The 18496-nt window shown below is 40.2% G+C and overlaps 1 protein-coding gene across 21 annotated transcripts in view; it reads right to left on the reverse strand.

Annotated features, from left to right (window-relative positions):
• Positions 1–18496, reverse strand: part of ptprfa (protein tyrosine phosphatase receptor type Fa) — a 440327-nt gene that overhangs the window by 7034 nt on the left and 414797 nt on the right. For all 21 annotated transcript variants that reach the window (XM_072574526.1, XM_072574516.1, XM_072574533.1 and 18 more), the window contains 3 exons: positions 16568–16746; positions 6451–6577; positions 4512–4637 (listed from right to left, as the gene is read on the reverse strand). In XM_072574526.1, coding sequence (XP_072430627.1) covers positions 4512–4637; positions 6451–6577; positions 16568–16746 — 432 coding nt within the window. The remainder of the gene's footprint in view (positions 1–4511; positions 4638–6450; positions 6578–16567; positions 16747–18496) is intronic.

An 18496-nucleotide genomic window follows, 5' to 3' on the forward strand; every position in this document is an offset into this window, starting at 1 on the left:
GGCTTATTGAAAGAGCTATCCAATTAGTGCCACCACTTACATTTTTCCATTGTAGCCCAGCAAATATTTTCCTTTCAAAATGCATGGATGATACAGTAACTCTAGTAATAGGTAGATGTGCTGTCTTACAGATCATTAAAGTTACTGTTGCATTTTATCCTTATTTAGTTTTTATTTTTAATAGTCAAAAAAATGAAACAAATAGGGAAAAGTAGAGTCCAATAAATAAGCTAATTTTTTAAGGCACTCAAACAGTAGCTTTTAGAAGGCATGTTTGGGAAATACAGAGACAACACTAAGATGGGTGGTTGATAGTGAAGAGATAGAGGATGATACCAAAGGTTTAGTTGAGTGGGGGTGCAGGGGGCAAGTGACAAATGGACATCACACCAGTGAAGTCTGAGGTTATACATCTGGATAAGGCAAATTACAGGGGACATGAGGAAAAACATTTTCACCTAGAGAGTGCCGAAGGTCTGGAATGCGCTACCCTACTTGGCTGTTGAGATGGAAATCCTCAACTTATTTTAAAGGAACCTGGATCTGCACCTGAAGTGCTGTGACCCGCAAGGCTACAGCGATGATGGTGCTAGTTTATTCAGCTGGCAGAATAATTGGCATTGAATGGCTTCTTTCTCTGCTGTAGCTTTTCTATGGTCCTCACACAAGCTTCAAGAAAACAAGTGGAATATCTAAGAGGCCATCATTTTGCTAAATGATAACACACTTATTTATACCACTTCACCAGCACCACCTCTATGGCCTCATTGCTAGTTTCAAATGTAATACACGTTTCCATGGTCAAAGGATAAAGCTAAGCTATTTCAACAGAAAATGACATTTATGCCTTTTGTGAATGGTGTGCACACCACAAAACCGTGGCAATAAAAATGCACATTTGAAATATTACATCAGCAAGACAGTATTGTGAACTACATAAACCTCTGTCTTATATATTTATTTTACAACATGTGTTAGCAATAAAATATTCTGGTAATTGCATGCAGTATATTAATTTTGTCAATTATGTAAGAAGGCAAAATACAAAATATTGATGATGTGGGAAATCTAAAAGAAACACCTGGACCTACTGAAAGTAGATAACAATAATAAAGGTGTTATCATTATCAAAACTCTTCAACATACAGTACAACTTGAAATTATTGATCTGACGTGCACATATCTTTGGTCACGATTCTTGATTTAAAAAGAGACAACTTGCAATTCTCTTCTAATTATTGGAACGATTATGTGAATTCTCAGTGCAATAAAGGAGTCAAAAACAGGTTTTTCTATTCATTGGATGTGGGCATTGCAATCAAGTCCAGCATCTATTGCGAAAATAGTAATTTTGCGGTCACCACAACTGATAACTTGTTTTTAACTGAATTCAAATTCGTCAACTTGAGTGGTGGGGCTTGAACTTCACACAACAAAACAATGGTACACTGACACTTCAAAAATTCCCATTCATTCACTTAGTGAACATAATAAGTGAACATTTAATCTGAAAGCAAGAATATTACAACAACAAAGTTAGAAAGGGTGGATTGATTTCTTTCTGTATCCTATTCTTCCATTGCCATAACAATGTTTAAATTTGAAAAGGGAGCTGATAATTGCCAATTATATATTAGACTATATGAAGCTCAGTATCAGAACCAAAGTCATTCAGATTTCTCAAGTTGACAAATAAAAATCTAATTTATTGCAAAAAACCTTAGCTCAAGCAAGGATTCAGTATTTATTTAGAGATTTGTTTAAAATGTGCAATTATGTCCAACTATGCTTCTTGAAAAATAACAAACATACTCCTCCAGTTGTGGGGAAAAAAATAAGATGACACCCTGCAGTTTGATACGTACTCCGGCAAAGAAATGTTAAATTGAGAAAAACAGAATTATTACATTGCCCTAACTGTAACTCTGCAACCAAAATCACTTTCCACACAGGCTACTGGCACTGAGGTTCCTTTTTCTGGGGACAGTGATGTAGATAGACTTCTTCTTTGAGAGTTTGCAGTAGTGAGGTTTTCTGGTGCATTTTCAACTGACAAACTTTGATAAGGTTCCCCATGGTAGGCTCGTTCAGAAGGTCAGGCGGAATGGGATACAGGGAAATTTAGCTGTCTGGATACAGAATTGACTGGTCGACAGAAGACAGCGATTGGTAGTGGAAGGAAAGTATTCTGCCTGGAAGTCAGTGGTGAGTGGTGTTCCACAGGGCTCTGTTCTTGGGCCTCTACTCTTTCTAATTTTTATTAATGACTTGGATGAGGAGATTGAAGGATGGGTTAGCAAGTTTGCAGATGACACAAAGGTTGGAGGTGTCGTTGACAGTATAGAGGGCTGTTGTAGGCTGCAGTGTGACATTGACAGGATGTGGAGATGGGTTGAGAGGTGGCAGATGGAGTTCAACCTGGATAAATGCGAAGTGATGTATTTTGAAAGGTCAAACTTGAAAGTTGAGTAAGGATTAAAGACAAGATTCTTGGCAGTGTGGAGGAACAGCAGGATCTTGGTGTGCAGGTACATAGATCCCTTAAAATTGCCACCCAAGTGGACAGGGTTTTTAAGAAAGCATATGGTGTTTTGGCTTTCATTGACAAGGGGATTGAGTTTAAGATCCATGAGATCTTGTTGCAACTCTATAAAACTTTGGTTACACCACAATTGGAATACCGTGTCCAGTTTGGGTCGCCCTATTATAGGAAAGATGTGGATGTTTTGGAGAGGGTTCAGAGGAGGTTTATCAGGATGCTGCCTGGAATGGAGGGCTTATCTTATGAAGAGAGGTTAACTGAGCTCAGACTCTTTCATTGAAAAAAGAAGGAAGAGGGGGGACCTAATTGAGGTGTACAAGACAATGAGAGGCATAGATAGAGTTGATAGCCAGAGACTTTTTCCCAGGGCAGAAATTGTTAACACGAGGGGTCATAGTTTTAAGCTGTTTGGCGGAAAGTATAGAGGGGATGTCAGAGGCGGGTTCTATATGCAGAGAGTTGTATGAGCATGGAACGCATTGCCAGCAGCAGTTGTGGAAGCGAGGTCATTGGGGATATTTAAGAGACTGCTGGACACGCATATGGTCACAGAAATTTGAGGGTTCGTACATTAGGTTTACCTTACATGAGGATCAATGGTTGGCACAACATCGTGGGCTGAAGGGCCTGTTCTGTGCTGTACTGTTCTATGTTCTATGTGGGGTCTCAAAGAAAAAGGAGGGCTGAGGTTTTGTTTTCTTGGGCATTTCCTCCCTGATTTTGTTCAAAGCCAATATAATTTTACACCCACAAACTGGGTCATAGGACCACTCCACTAAAGCATTGCAAACACAGTAACAGCATCCCCTCTAATTTTTTTTTCAAGTGCGCCGAGGTCAGTTCCCAACAGCGACTTCTGGAACTGGATGTCAATGAGCATGCATATGGAGGGAATGTTGCTCAGTGACCCCAGTTAAGTAGCTTGTGTTCTTCCCAAACACAATGATTTTTGATGCCACAGCCAGTCAGTGTCCTTTGCTTTAAAACAAGTTTTGATCATCATAAATCTCAACAGTTGCTTAGCACACACCGTAAAGATAATTATTTTCATTTATACTCTTGCATATGTGTCTGCAAAGCCATAATAGCTTAATTTAACAAAGGCAGATGGGATTAGCAGAATTCAAATTTCTGGGTGCATCACAGCTCGTCAAAGACCACAAGAAATTAGAGTTGAGAATGCAGCCCAGCCCATCATGGAAAACTGTCTACTTTTCCCACTGCCTCAGGAAAGCAGCCAACATAATCAAAGGCCCATCCAACCCTGATTATACTCTCTTCCACCCTCTTCAATCAGACAAAAGATATGAACTTTTAAAGGTATATACCAACAGATTTAAGAACAGCTTCTTTCCCACTGTCTTCAGACTTAGGAATGGACTTCTCATATATTAGAGTTGATCATTCTCTGCACCTTCTCTCTAGCTCTAACATTATATTTTGTATTCTGTTCTATTACCCTGTTGTATTTAGATAAGGTATGATTTGTCTGGTTAGCATGCAAAACAATACTTTTTATTGTATCTCGGTTCACGTAACAATAGTAATAAATCAAATCAAATCAAGCATTTAATTTGTTTTGCAATGTTCTCAAATGAAATGAAACATCTCTCCACATCCCTCTCTTCAAATTGTGGGATTGTTTAAGCAAACTTAAACAGCTCTGTACCTGACCCTGAGTTGAGGCAAGTCTCTTCTCATTACTAGCTGTTCAGGAACCATAGCAAAAGGCTCAAGAGGATCCTCCCCTCTTAGTTAATGTTTTTCAACTTAAATAGTTATTCCTATCTTCTCTCTCGCATCTCCTCTTAATCACATCTTTCTCTCCAGGTTATCTTTATCTCTCTAGCTAATGATATTACAAATTAATACTTTAGGCAAAACATATTTGTAACAGTGGATCACATTATTAGTATGTACATGAGAATAACTTAAAGAAACATTGATACGACTCACATCTCACACTTACCCTGGCATCTGTTACTTTGAACTCCCGCAGAATATACTGTGGCATACTGTATTCAGCCATTGGATCGACTACAAAATATTGATACCGAGCAGAGCGCTCTGCTGGCCAGTACTGGTGGCACTTTTCCTGGTGAGAATAAAAGAATGAATCAGCACCACTGAGCATAATATATATAAAACCTCTAAACAGTAAAATAAAAGCAAAATATTGTGGATGCTGGAAGCCCTTGAGTTCTTCCCTTCTTTGGAGCAAGTGCAAAAGTCATTAGGCTCTGTTAACTCTATCCACTGATATTGCCAAATCTGTTTTAAGGTTTTCAAGTACAGCACAGAAACAGACTCATTCGTCCAACTCGTCCGTCTTGACCAGATATACCAACCTAATCTACTCCCACCTGGCAGCATCCGGCCCATATGCCTCTAAACCCTTCCTATTCATATACCCGTCCAGATGCCTTTTAAATGTTGCAATTGTACCAGCCTCAACCACTTCTTTTGGCAGCCCATTCCACACATGCACCACCCTCTGCGTGAAAATTTGCCCCTTAGGTTTCTTTTATATCTCTTCCCTCTCACCATAAACCTATGCCCTCTAGTTCTGGACTCCACCACCCTAGGGAAAAGACTTTGTCTATTTATCCTATCCATGCCCCTCATGATTTTATAAACCTTATAAGGTCACCCTTCAGCCTGTGACGCTCCAGGGAAAACAGCACCAGCCTAACCAGTCTCTCCCTATAGCTCAAATTCTCGAACCTTGGTAACATTCTTGTAAATCTTTTCTGAACCCTTTCAAGTTTCACACCATCCTTCTGATAAGAAGTATTTTCAGGTTTAATTTAATCTCTAAACAGGTGACACTACACACTTATATTTATTGCTTCAAAAGCTGGTTAAAATTTTACCTTTTGTATGAGAGGATCAGAGGAACACTGATATCTATGTCCACCAGTCCCTTAAGCCATAAGGACAGGTGGAAAAATGGTTAAGGAAGCACATGGTATGCTTGCCTTTATTATCCGAGGCATAGAGTTTAAGAGCGGGGAGGTTATGCTGGAATTGTATAAAATTTTGGTTATGCGACAGTTATTGTACTGCGTGCAGTTCTGGAATCCACATTTTCGGAGGGATGTGATAGCATTGGAGAAAGTGCAGAGGAGATATAGCAGGATGTTTCCTGGGGTGGGGAATTTCCATGATGAAGAAATTAGATTACTTACAGCGTGGAAACAGGCCCTTTAGCCCAGCAAGGATTGCATAAACTAGGGTTGCTTTCCTGAGAGCAGATGAGTTTGAAAGGGAACATGATGGAGATATAGAAGGTTATGAGGGGCATAGATAGAGTAGACAGGAAGAAACATTTTCCCTTGGAATCAATGGAGGGGATCAGTGACCAGGAGGAGTAGATTTAAGGTAAGGAGTTGTGGTTTTAGAAGAGATATGAGGAAAAACCGTTTCACCCAGAGGGTGCTGGGAAGATGGAACTCACTGCTTGTAAGGTTGGTAGAGGCAGAAATTTTCATTTAAGCAGAATTTAGATCTGAACGTGCAATGCCAAGCCATACAAGGCTATGGACTAAGTGCTGAAAAATGGGATATTAGAACAGTTAGGTAGTTGTTTTTGACCTGCACTAATATGATAGGCCAAAGGACTTTTCTCTGTGTTGTAGATCTCTATGACCACATTCTAGTCGAAAGAGGTGTTACAATTTGGTTATGCACATTCAGTGTCAGATGGCTCTAAGTTTAATTCTATATTTTTGTTTTCTTTCTTTCTTCACCACCTCACTCATCTAAAAAATCATTGACAAGTTCAATCCTGGGACCTGTACTACTATTTACATGTTTACAAATGGAATATCTTAGCTAATAACCAGCAAATGACTTTCATTGTAAATAATTTCATTGTACAGTTGGGAGCACAAAGGCAAATTACTTACTCGACCCATCTCGCGCAATTTTGTGAGCATTACTACAATTGTGGAATTGTGCTCCCACAGCATACGCCAGAAATCTTCTGTGGTCTCTGCCAGTGGTCCCTGTGTGGCAATATAAGCTTTCTGCTGCCTGTTCATTGAGGAAACATATGTAGTTTTCAGAACACACATTTCTACATTCCTGTTATTATTTAAAAATTATCAGAGACATGCACATTTCCGGTGAAATTAGTAACTTTACTGCAACAATATTTATTTAAATCCCCATCCCTTGCCATTCCATCCTCCCAAAGTGCTCCCTTTTATGCCATGCTCAAACCATCCCTTTCATCATATCATCTTTCATTCCCAACCTTCTTCTTATGTGATCCCTTCCCCCTCATATTATCCCAGCCCCCATTTTGTTGTTCCCATGCTATCCCTTCCAACACAGTTTGCTCTGCATGCTGCCCCTTTCCACTTCTTCTGGAATGCTTTGTATTTGATGAAATTGTTCTATAAAACTGTTGGTCTTCACCTGTTTGCATCATATCAGCTGTTATGTAATATTTGGGTGCCGAATGCACCCATGAATGCCCACCCAGTAAACCCACCAGCAGATTCACTCTTAAACTGAATAATCAAAAGGGTTTGAACAGGCAAAGCTGCATGTTGTTAAGGTAGATGGATGAGTGAGAAATTTATTCCTTCCAGCATGTGGTATGACTTTGCCCACAGGACAGGGAATGTAATGGTCTGTTCATTACCTTGTAAAATAATCTAACTGAGACAAATAAAGCAATTAAAAGGAGACTTTCATGTTAAGCTCTTTATAATTGCAAAGGTTTGCATACAATAATTTAAAAATTCAGATGTTTTCTGAAGATTTGTATTTATTTACAACATAATTTAAAGAATAAAGATTGATATTTTCCCCGATCTAATCAAATAAAATTATCCAAACAGTTCAAAGAATTACAGTCAAGCAAGACCAAACCTTAATAATTCAAGATCGATACATATGACACTGCAATTAATTTGGGTTACTCGTTCTGCCAGTTAACATCAGTGATAAAAAGGAGAACTAGCTGACATGTATAATAAACTAAAGTCTTTAAACTGTAGTATGTAATGATTTCTAAACAGTGTCAACGTGTGCCATTCATATTTAGTTAAAATGACGTATACAATAAAAGTTACAATTTTCAACCAAAATAAAACAAATCATTACAAAACTGCAGAAAACAGCCTAAACTAGCTTCCAGTTCCTGGTCTCTTAATCAGTCGGTTACAGGGTGTCTGCTTCCACCAGACGTTCAGACAGTGACTTCAAGATCCCTACAACCCTCTGGGTAGGGGCTGGTTAGCTCAGTTGGCTGGAGGGCTGGTTTTTGATGCAGAATGATGCCAATGGCACGGGATCAATTGACACATTGCAGAAGTTACAATGAAGGTCCCACCTCCTCAACCTCACCCCTCACTTATGGCACGTTGATACTCAGCCATCATTTGGCATTCCCTAGAAATTGAATGCAGTTGGAAAACTGCTTGAACATTCATGACTCACTGGGATAGCATGCTGGAAATCCAGCCCTACTATCTCTGCAGTTGTCACAAAAGGTAAAGATTTTAAAATAAGTACACAAAATTCCCCAATCTACCTGACCTTTAGAACCAGGTTGATAGAGAGCTCAGGCCAAGTACTTATCAAGAATTACTATTTATTGCAAGCAAATATACCCTAACTACTGCTAAACTGTTATAAAACACCAGCATATAACACCACTAATTAAAACTCCAATCCCCAAATCCCTCCTTACAAGCGCATGCATGAAAGACAAACAAACAAAAAGGGAAAAATTGGCATGGTTAGAGGAAAACTGGACGAGTTCGGTGGTGGCTTCTATTTACAAGTTGCTGAGAACCTTATGATTCTTATATTGGCCAGAATGTTGCATTTTAGTTGTCCACCTTTGGCTGGTTCCATTGGTTTGCAAGAGACACAAGATGGCTGGTTCACTTATAGAAGGGACATTTAAAAGTCACAGCTTACAACAAATATTGAAGGAAAGATTAACTGGTTTTCTTCAAGTTTAAAATGGTGTAGACTGCAAACAACCTCTGTACTGATGGAGATGAAAATACTTCTCATTACCCTGTTCCCACCCCAAGCTGTTTAGTCACCTGAGCACCAATTACATGATTGTTGGCAAGCAAATGGATTCTGCAATTGATATGGTCACTAGTTCATAGACTAATCAATCAATTGTTGCCACCCAGCTGCATCTGTTACGTAGCCTGTAATGAATGCAATAGAGAGTGAAATGGTCAAGGTAGGTTTGGGTTGGGAAGGGGTTGGAGTGCCAACAGGCATTACCTTTCAGATATAAACCATTTGTTACTCAGCCAGTGTGGTACCTTCACCAAATTGGTGTACATACTATGACCAAAATCATGGTGGATCAGAAAATAGGGATGTTGAAGGTCCAGTTCCACAGTTTGGAGTGGCCAGGGATATCTTTCAAGCATAGTCCTGGTACAGTGTGCTATAACATTTTGGTGTGGTGTGATCTGATGATCAGAGCAAGCAACAAGGCAATGTGAAAAGTACTAGGAACTGGAAGATGGGAACAGTCTCCTGAGGGAAAGGGTGAGGACATTCAAGTGGAAGGACCTCTTTGTGTAGAAGACAGAGTTCAACTGCATTGGGTGCTACAAGGCACACAGGACCTGAGTGACATACCATTCTTGTAGATGAAAGCTGAGTACAGAGGACCATCAATGAATGTCAAGATCAAGAATGCCAGTATTTGGTTTGAATGATGTTTGGTAACTGCAGCCTGTTTACAGTTCCTTTGTGTGCCTTTTTTCCGGTTATCAATAAAAGCTCTTACTTGGATTTGTCTGAATGCTTGCCTGATCATATCATTTCGGTCAATGACTAGATCCATGTGACCAATGGGAACTGGGGAAGCAGTGGTAGATACTCAGATTTGATCTACAGACTTAAGGTTTTCAGGAACAGGTAAAGTGTGCAGTTTGGTGGTTAAACAGTGACCATGGCAAGACAATAGGGATACATGGTCGAGGGGCTCTCAGCCATGCCACCATGTGTTCTGGGCAGCTTAGCTTTTGTCCAATGTGCCATTACACTGCCAATGAGGGCCAATGTCAGATTGTTAATGTTGATCTGTGTGAACAGCAGCCTGTCAAAATTGGCATGTCTGCAAGGAATGTTGGTCTTTGGGCAGGGATCTGCTGAGTGGCGAATTGTTCCAGGAATGGTATGTGATAAGATGTGTACAGGACAGGACCTGAGGAATATCATAGGGGTTGGAGAGATAATTAATGACGTATGTCAGTAAAATACTGTGTGAAATATTGCTGGGTTTCTCAGTGAAATCCTCTCAAATCACTCCTCTTAACCACATTTAGACAAAAAATGAAAGGTTCAGCCCTTTGTTTCTGATCAATAACTGCAGTGTTCAAAACTGTTTGTTGACCAATGAAAATGAAGCACCTATCAAGCAAACTGTGCACAACCTCACAAAACACTGAATACAAATTCAAACGCCAAAGTTCTAAACAAATTCCGGTAAATCTCAAAGCAAATATACTTGCTATATTGCTGGATTGAAGATAATGACCCCAATCTATAAATGATCTTGACTGTATGCTCCTGTGGATTTTTTGTGAGGTATTTCAAATGCAGCTTTGACTGAAGTGCCCAGTATTGTGTCCCTCAGAAAACTCCACTAGATGGCAGTAGATGAGGGACAAATAGGTTTTCTATCTCTTTTATAGCAGCTGCTGCATAATAATTTTAACTGTCCACTTGAGATGTTTGTGAATGGATAGATGGGTGTGGGTTAAGTGTTGGTGTATAGTGTAGGTGATGTAGGGGTTTGGGTAAGTTGAATAGGGAGTAAGTGGACAATACAGGTAAGTGGGCGGTGTTGGTTTTTGTGGTGGGTATGTGGGTAAGGGGCAGTTGAGCGAGTGGGGCGTGAGTAGGGAATGAGATGGTGACGTGGGTAGGGGATATGTTTAAGACTTAACTGTTGTGAGTAAGGTGTGGTGAGTAAATTGATGGAGACAATTAGTGAGTGAGGTGAATAGCTGGGTGAGGTGTTTAAGAAAATGGATAGTCAGGTTCGGAGGGAGTCACTGGGTCATTGGGGTTGTTATTTGGGTCAGGTTGAGAGAACTATTGGGTGGCTGGAAGGTAGTCATATTAGGTTGGTAGGATAGGTTTGCTTTGAGGGTTGGATCAGTTTGGGGGAAGGGGATAACAGAGTTGATGAATGTGGGATGGAGGGGGATGTGGTCAAACTGGGTGGTTTGTGGGAGTGCATGTAGCTGTTCAGAAATTAGAGTAGGCTATTTTTATTAGGGGATCTTGTGGTGCAGTGAGAATGTCTGGGGGCTAGGACCAAAATTGGGACAAGTGTCTCAAGCAACAGCCTGACATAGTCATACTCATGGCAGCATGGTGGTTTACAGTCGAGAGGGAGTTGCCCTGGGAGTACTCAACATTGACTCTGGACCCTATGAAGTCTCGTGGCTTCAGGTTAAACATGGGCAAGGAAACCTACTGATTATCACAAACCATCCTCCCTCAGCTGATGAATCAGTACTTCTCCATATTAAACTAACACTCACAGGAAACACTGAGGATGGCAAAGGCATAAAAGGTACCAAGGGTGAGAGATTTCAATGTTCACCACCAAGAGTGACTTGGCAGCAGCACCACTGATCGGCTGGTTGGATTCTAAAGGACAGAACTGCTAGACTGGGCCTGCAGCAGGTGGTGAGAGAACCAATAGGTTCCAATATGGAAAACTATGCTTGACCTCATTTTTACCAATCTGCCAGCTGCAGATGCATTTGTCCATGACAGTATCAGTAAGAGTCTTCATGGAGAAGATGTCCTACCTTCACATTGAGCAAAATATCCATCGTGTTCTGCGACTCTTATCACTGTGCTAAATGGGAAGACTTTGAACAGATCTAGCATCTCAAGACTGGATGAGGTGCTGTGGTCCATCAACAGCAGGAGAATTGTACTCCAGCACAACCTGTAACCTCATGGCCCAGCATATCCCCCACTCAACCATTACCATCAAGCCAGGGGATCAAGACTGGTTCACTGGTGAGTGCAGGAGGGCATGCCAGGAGCAGCACCAGGCATTCCTGAAGATAAGATGTCAACCTTGTGAAGCCACCAAATAGGACTACTTGCATGCTAAACAGCAGAAGCACCAAGTGACAGACAGAGCTAAGTGATCCTACAACCAATGGATCAGATCTAAGTTCTGCAGTCCTGCCACATCTAGTTGTAAATGGTGGTGGATAATTAAACAACTCATTGGAGGAGGCTCCACAAATATTCTCATCCTCAACGCTGGAAGAGCCCAGCACAGTGCAAAAGATAAAGCTGAAGCTTTCACAGCAAACTTCAGCCAGAAGTGCCGAGTGCATGATAAATCTTCAGCCAATTTGATTCACTACTTGTGACATCAAGAAATGTTTAGAACCACTAGATACTGCAAAGAATGTTGCCTTGACAACATTCCAGCAACAATAGTGAAGACTTGTGCACCAGACTCTGCTGCTCCTTTGCAAAGCTGTTCCAGTATACCTACAACACTTGTATTGACCTGACAATGTGAAACATTTCCCAAGTATGTCCTGTACATAAAAAGCAGGACAAATGCAACCCAGCCAATTACCATACTATTAGCCTACTCTTGCTTATCAGGAAAGTAATGGAAGGTGTCATCAACAGTAACATCAAGCAACACTTGTTCAGCAATAACCTGTTAAATATTGCCCAATTTGGATTCCACCAGGGCCACTCAGCTCCTGACCCTAGTGCAGCCTTAGTCCAAACATGGACAGAAGAGCTGAATTCCCCAGGTGAGGAGAGAGTGACAGGCCTTGACATCAAGACTGCATTCGACCAAGCGCAGCATTAAGGAGCCCTACAAAATTGGAATCAATGGATATCAGCAGGCAAACTCTCTGGTGGTTGGAGTCATACCTGACACATGGGAAGACGGTTGCAGTTGTTGGAGGTTAGTTATCTGAGCTGCAGGATATCTCTGCAGGAGTTCCTCAGGGTAGTGTCCTCAGGCCCAACCATCAGATGCTTTATCAATGACCTTCCCTCCCACATAAGGTTACAAGTGGGGATGTGAACCATTGATTTCACAATACTTAGTACCATTCGTGATTCCTCAGATATTGAAGCAGTCCATGTTCAAATGCAACAAGATCTGGACAATATACAGGCTTGGGTTGACTAGTGGCAAGTAACATTCACACCACACAAATGTCAGGCTATGGCTTTTACCAATGAGAGACAAGCTAACCACTACCTCTTGGCATTCTAAGGTGTTACCATCACTGAATCCCCCACCATCAACATCCTGGGGGGTTATCATTAACCCAGAAACTCAACTGGACTCACCACATAAACACAGTGGCTACAAGACCAGGTTAGCGGCTAGGAATTCTGTGGCAAGTAACTTATCTCCTGATTCCTCAAAGCCTGTCCACCATCTACAAGGCACAAGTCAAGAGTGTAATGGAATACTCTCCACTTGCCTGAATGAGTGCAGCCCTAACAACACTCAAGAAGCTTGACACCATCCAGGACAAAGCAGCTCACTTGATTGGCATTACATCTGCAAGCATCACACCCTCCACTACCAACACTCAGTAGCAGCAGTGTGTACTATCTACAAGATGCACTGCAGCAATTAACCAAAGATTCTCAGACAGCACCTTCCAAACACATGACCACTTTCATCTAGAAGGACAAGGGCAGCAGATATATGGGAACACTAATACCTACAAGTTCCCCTCCAAGCCACTTACCATCTTGACTTGGACATATATCACTGTGCTTTCACTGTTGCTAGATTAAAATCCTGCAATTCCCTCCCTAATGGCATTGTGGGTCAACCCACAGCAGGTGGACTGCAACAGTTTGAGAAGGCAGCTCATCACCACCTACTCGAGGGGCAAGAAGGGATTGGCAATAAATGCTAGCCAGCCAGCGACACCCACTTCCCACAAAGTAATATTGAAGTAAAACAAAATTACACACTTCCCCACTAGATGGAGGCAGTGCTCTATGATAGATATACCTATCTGACTAAAGTCACCCTTGGCAGTAATTCCTCTTCCTGATAACAGTGCATAATTAATGTGTTCCACATACTAGAGACTTCAAATGATTGTAACCTGATTTTAGGTAAGTTTTTGTAATAATGTAAATCATTAATGTGTTGTAATATTCCTGATTTTCACTAAAAATATAATTAAATCTCAGATATCATCCAGGTTACACAATTATTAAAATTTATATTAAATGAATTAATTTAGTGTTTGAGGACTGAAATTGCACAACTTTAGTAAATAATTCAATAGGTGTTGACTAGAATTTAAGGAGTTTAGTTTGGGAAAAACTATATTGCTGCCGTGTTAAAATTACAAAAACAAATACAAATGAAAGTGTCAAGCAGTGCAAGCATTCAGTACAGATATCTGTTGTCAAGTTTTCTTTTATCAATCTCCATGGCATTAAATAGTCCTTGGATGAATGTTTCTTTTCATGTACTCTCATGCGTGTCTCAGTGGTGCTGAAAACACACAGTTATTGTCTGTAAGCAAGACCTAAAATCATAGCATAGTTATATCACATGAGGAGCTTATTTGGTCTGCCACGTGTATGCTTGCTGACTGCAAGAACATGTAGCCAGTGTCATTTCCCTTTTCTCTGTAAATCTGCAAATGTCTCCTCTTCAAATAATAATTCAGATCCCCTTTGAAAGCCATGATTATATATCTACCTCCACTTTGCTCTCAGATAGTGCATTCACATCCTAATCACTCACTGCATACAAATGCTTTCCCTTGTGTCACCACTGCTTTGTTACCACTCATTACAAGAAGACAATGGTCTTGTGGTATTATTATCGGATTGCTAATCCAGAGACCCAGGTAATGTTCAGGGGACCTGGGTTCAAATCTTGCCATGGTGGGTTGTGGAATTTGGATGCAATAAAAATATTTGGAATTAAGAGTGATTGTTGGGGAAAAAACCATCTGGTTCAATAATGCCCTTCCAGGAAGAAACTGCTATCCTTACCTGGCCTAGTCTACATTTGACTCTCGACCACACAGCAGTGGTTACTCTTAACTGCAATTAGGGATGGGCAATAAATGGTAGCCCAGCCAGTGATGCCCTCATTCTATGAATGAATTTAAATTTTAAATAAGGGTCCTTGGGTTCTTGATCCCTTTATCAATGAGACAGTTTCTCCCATTCTACACCTTATGATTTTGAATGCTTGTTACAACTTTTCTCAACCTCTTCTCCCAGCTATCTATGTAACCCTCATCCTTGGAACCATTGGGTCCATCTTCTCTAATACTTTCACACCCTACCTTAAAAATGGTGCCCAGAGAACTGAATGCAAAACTCCAGCTGAGGCCAAACTGTTCAGTACAGGCTTGTCATTGCTTCCTTGCTTTTATATGGCACAGTTTATAAAGCTCAGGATCTTGCTTTATTAACTGTACTCTCAATCAGTTTCCTCACTGCAATAATTTATACACATATACATACAGATTTCTCTGTTCTTGCACTCCCTTTAGAATTGTACCTTTTATTTTGTATTGCCTCTTGCTTTTCCTGCTAAAACGAATTCATTTGAATGCATTTCTATGCATCTGAATTTCATTTGTCACTTGTCCAACAATTCTAATAAACTCTCTCTGCCCTTTTGAAGTTTAATACCATCCTCCTCACAGCTGAACCAAACAAGCTGATTAAAATATCTAACAGTTATCAGGCTGTTGCAGCACAGTGGTAGTGTTCATGCCGCTAGGCCAGATCATCTAGATATAAGTCCCACCTACCTAGGCCATGTGTCGTAGCATGTCCAGACATGTTGATTGAAATGACTAACAGACTATTAAAAGGGGACTGTTGTACAGAGCAGTCCCATACAATAGACAGTTTCTAAGTTTCAAGGGCCTGTAACCATGGCTGAATGGATAAGGCAATGAACTGGAGACTGGTGTTCCTCAATACAAGTTCAAGTTCTGTCGACTGTCCTTTTGTGAGATCTTGTGATGCAGTGATAGTCTCTGCCTTTGAATATGAAGGCCTGGTTTAAGTCCCACCTGATCCAGAGATGTATCATCACACATCTGAACAGATTGATCAAAAGAAAAGAACTAAATCTCCCCCATTTGGGTGTTGGTTTCTGGACAGGGAGAGAATTAGAAAGGGAAAGGTACAAATGATGATTGTACTTAACTACAGATTTACAATAAACCCTTGTAAATCTCCAAGAATCTTTTGCTGCCCAATTCGACACCCGGATACGAGTTTATGGAAGAGCGTCAATGCCAATACATTACAAATAAGAAGTAAAAGTGAATTGTTTTAATGCTCTGTGCTTTAAGTGTGTTGAGTCAATGCTATTCTATTTGCAAAGAAGCAGAATACAGCTGACAGTATAGTAGTTTTTTGCATTATGCATTCTTTTTCTAATCTTTAAACTGAGTCACATCCATTAAAGATCTTTGCTTTATTTGACTCGTATGTGCATATCTTTAAAGATAAGACTTGAAAGAAATCTCCAGCATCCCCTGCTGTTATCTTTCAGAAGATAAAGTTGATTGTATGTCTAGAAACTTCAGCACAGATTTAAAACCATATTGATACCCATACAACAGTGAAGAAAGATCGCACTGATGAAAGTGGCAACTTTCAGAACAGACAATAAACAAAGACCCTATTTGCTCTCTGAGATGAACACAGAGGTTCTTTTAGTGTTATTCAAAGAGTAAGGGAGATCTCTCAACGTCCTGGCCAAATTTGATAAACTGATCATTCATTTCATTGATATTAGTGGGATGTGCCACAACTGCAATTCTTTACACAACTGGCTACAGTTAAAAAATGATTCTTTGGCTGCAAAAGACTTTTAAGCCAAGCTTTAAAAATGCGCCACATTTATTTCTAAGAGGAACGACATATTGAAGGTTACAGATGATACTGAACAGCTGGTATGGAGTAAATAAGAAAATGGCAAGCTTTCCAAGTGGAAAATTGTCGTACCTGTACCCATCGATGAAGCTGGCATTGATGTAATCAGAGCCCTCAACTCCTCGGATTGGCTGCAGGCAAACTCGGGTGGACTCATATGGCATGATGTTTACTAGCCGGTTCTTAAACTTGTTACAAGGGAGATTGGCACTGATGAATCGTGAGGTATGTGCTTTTGAGTTTGCCAAACGCTGCAAATAAATATTAAAATAGGTTAGCCCAAAAATGTAAGATGGGTTTGCATGGAACAGCAGAAAGACAGGCCACTTGGGCCAGTAGCGCTTGAGTGCTCAAGCTCCATATCTGTCACAAAAGCATTTCTCAATATGCAGAAGACAGGAAGAAAATATTCTTACGACACATCTGTGAAAACAAATTACAGGCCATTACACAGAAAATTATAGAATTTTACAGCAGAATCGCTACAGGAGAAAATCAAAATTATCTGGAGTTAGCCTATGCACCGAGATAGCCAAATCTCAACCGGCTATCCAGGAACAGTAATAGGAATTGGATGTGTGTGGTTATGCATTTATAAGTTTGTACACATGCATGCATACAAGAATAATGAGAATGAGATCAACAGTGATGACAATTTGTTAAAGTAGGCTACCACCATCTAGTGTCCAAACTGATACATGAAGAATGGTTACTTGGGTGAAGCACCCACAGGATATCAGAACCTCCATTTGAGTCACTGACACTCGAGAAGATGTTGGGAAAGTGAGGCTGGAATGTGTTGGAGGAAAGGATGGGAAAAATCTGAAGAAAAAAATGAGTTGTTCAGATAAACTTAAAAGTAATCAATGATTAACTGAAACTTAAAATGGAAATACAGCATTCTATCGGTTCTATTGAATTCTAACAAAAAGATTAAAACAAAGAAATTTCATGTTCTCACATTGTACTGAGTGCAGTTGAAGGTGAATTAAATAGAATGACGATTGTTCTTGCTTTTTGTAGTGTTGCGTGCAAAGGTATGCAATTTCCAATGGCATTTTTGACAATCTAATTATTTCAACGAATATATAGACAAAACAACTTCTCTCTTTTAGCCAACATAATACCTAGATGTTCCAATTATTACATCAACTTTAGTTGAACATAAATATGAAACCATGTGCCACACCCTGGTTGCTCACCTGAGGTAGCAACATACATATCAACTTGTAAAACCAGACCAACAACTTCAAAAGCAACTGACAAGTCAAAAGCAGACTTAACACTGGTCTAAACACACCCAAAATCTGCATGTTTGTTTGGCAGGTAAGCATCAACATGGGTTGCCACCTTAATCTGAAAACATTGTACACCATTTGGGTTTTCATTAATTAATGGTCTCTTCAGCCATTAATAAGAGGCTGGTTGTGAATAAAAATAGCCATTTAACATTACCTTAGTTATTACATAATATTTGCAGTTTAGAAACAGACTACATGGCTCAGCATATCCACTCTGGTATTTATGATACAAATAGTCTCCTACTTCATTGAATAAACCTTGAGTATATTGTTTTTCAAGCTCCTCTTAATTTTCAATCTAGATTTAATATTTATCTGCATTTTTCTCATTCACGCTCACTATCTGAATGACTCCATGTTTTTAAAAAAATTAATGTGTCAGATGTGGGCATCGCTGACTATGCCAGCATTTATTGCCTATGCCTGGTTGCCTTTGAGAAGATGTGGTGATCTGCCCTTCTGAATTGCTGCAATCCACCTGCTGTGGGTTGACCTACAATGCCATTAGGGACAGAATTCCAGAATTTTGACCCAGTGACAGTGAACGAACGGTCATATGTTTCCAAGTCAGGATGGTGAGTGGTTTGGAAGGGAACTTGAAGGCGTTGGCGTTCCCATAATCTGGTGCCCTTATCCTTTTAGGTGGAAGTGGTCATGAGTTTGGAAGTTGCTGTCTGAGGATTTTTGGTGAAGTTCTGCA

Source organism: Chiloscyllium punctatum, chromosome 7 (genome assembly GCF_047496795.1).
Source record: "Chiloscyllium punctatum isolate Juve2018m chromosome 7, sChiPun1.3, whole genome shotgun sequence".
Lineage (NCBI taxonomy): Eukaryota > Metazoa > Chordata > Chondrichthyes > Orectolobiformes > Hemiscylliidae > Chiloscyllium > Chiloscyllium punctatum.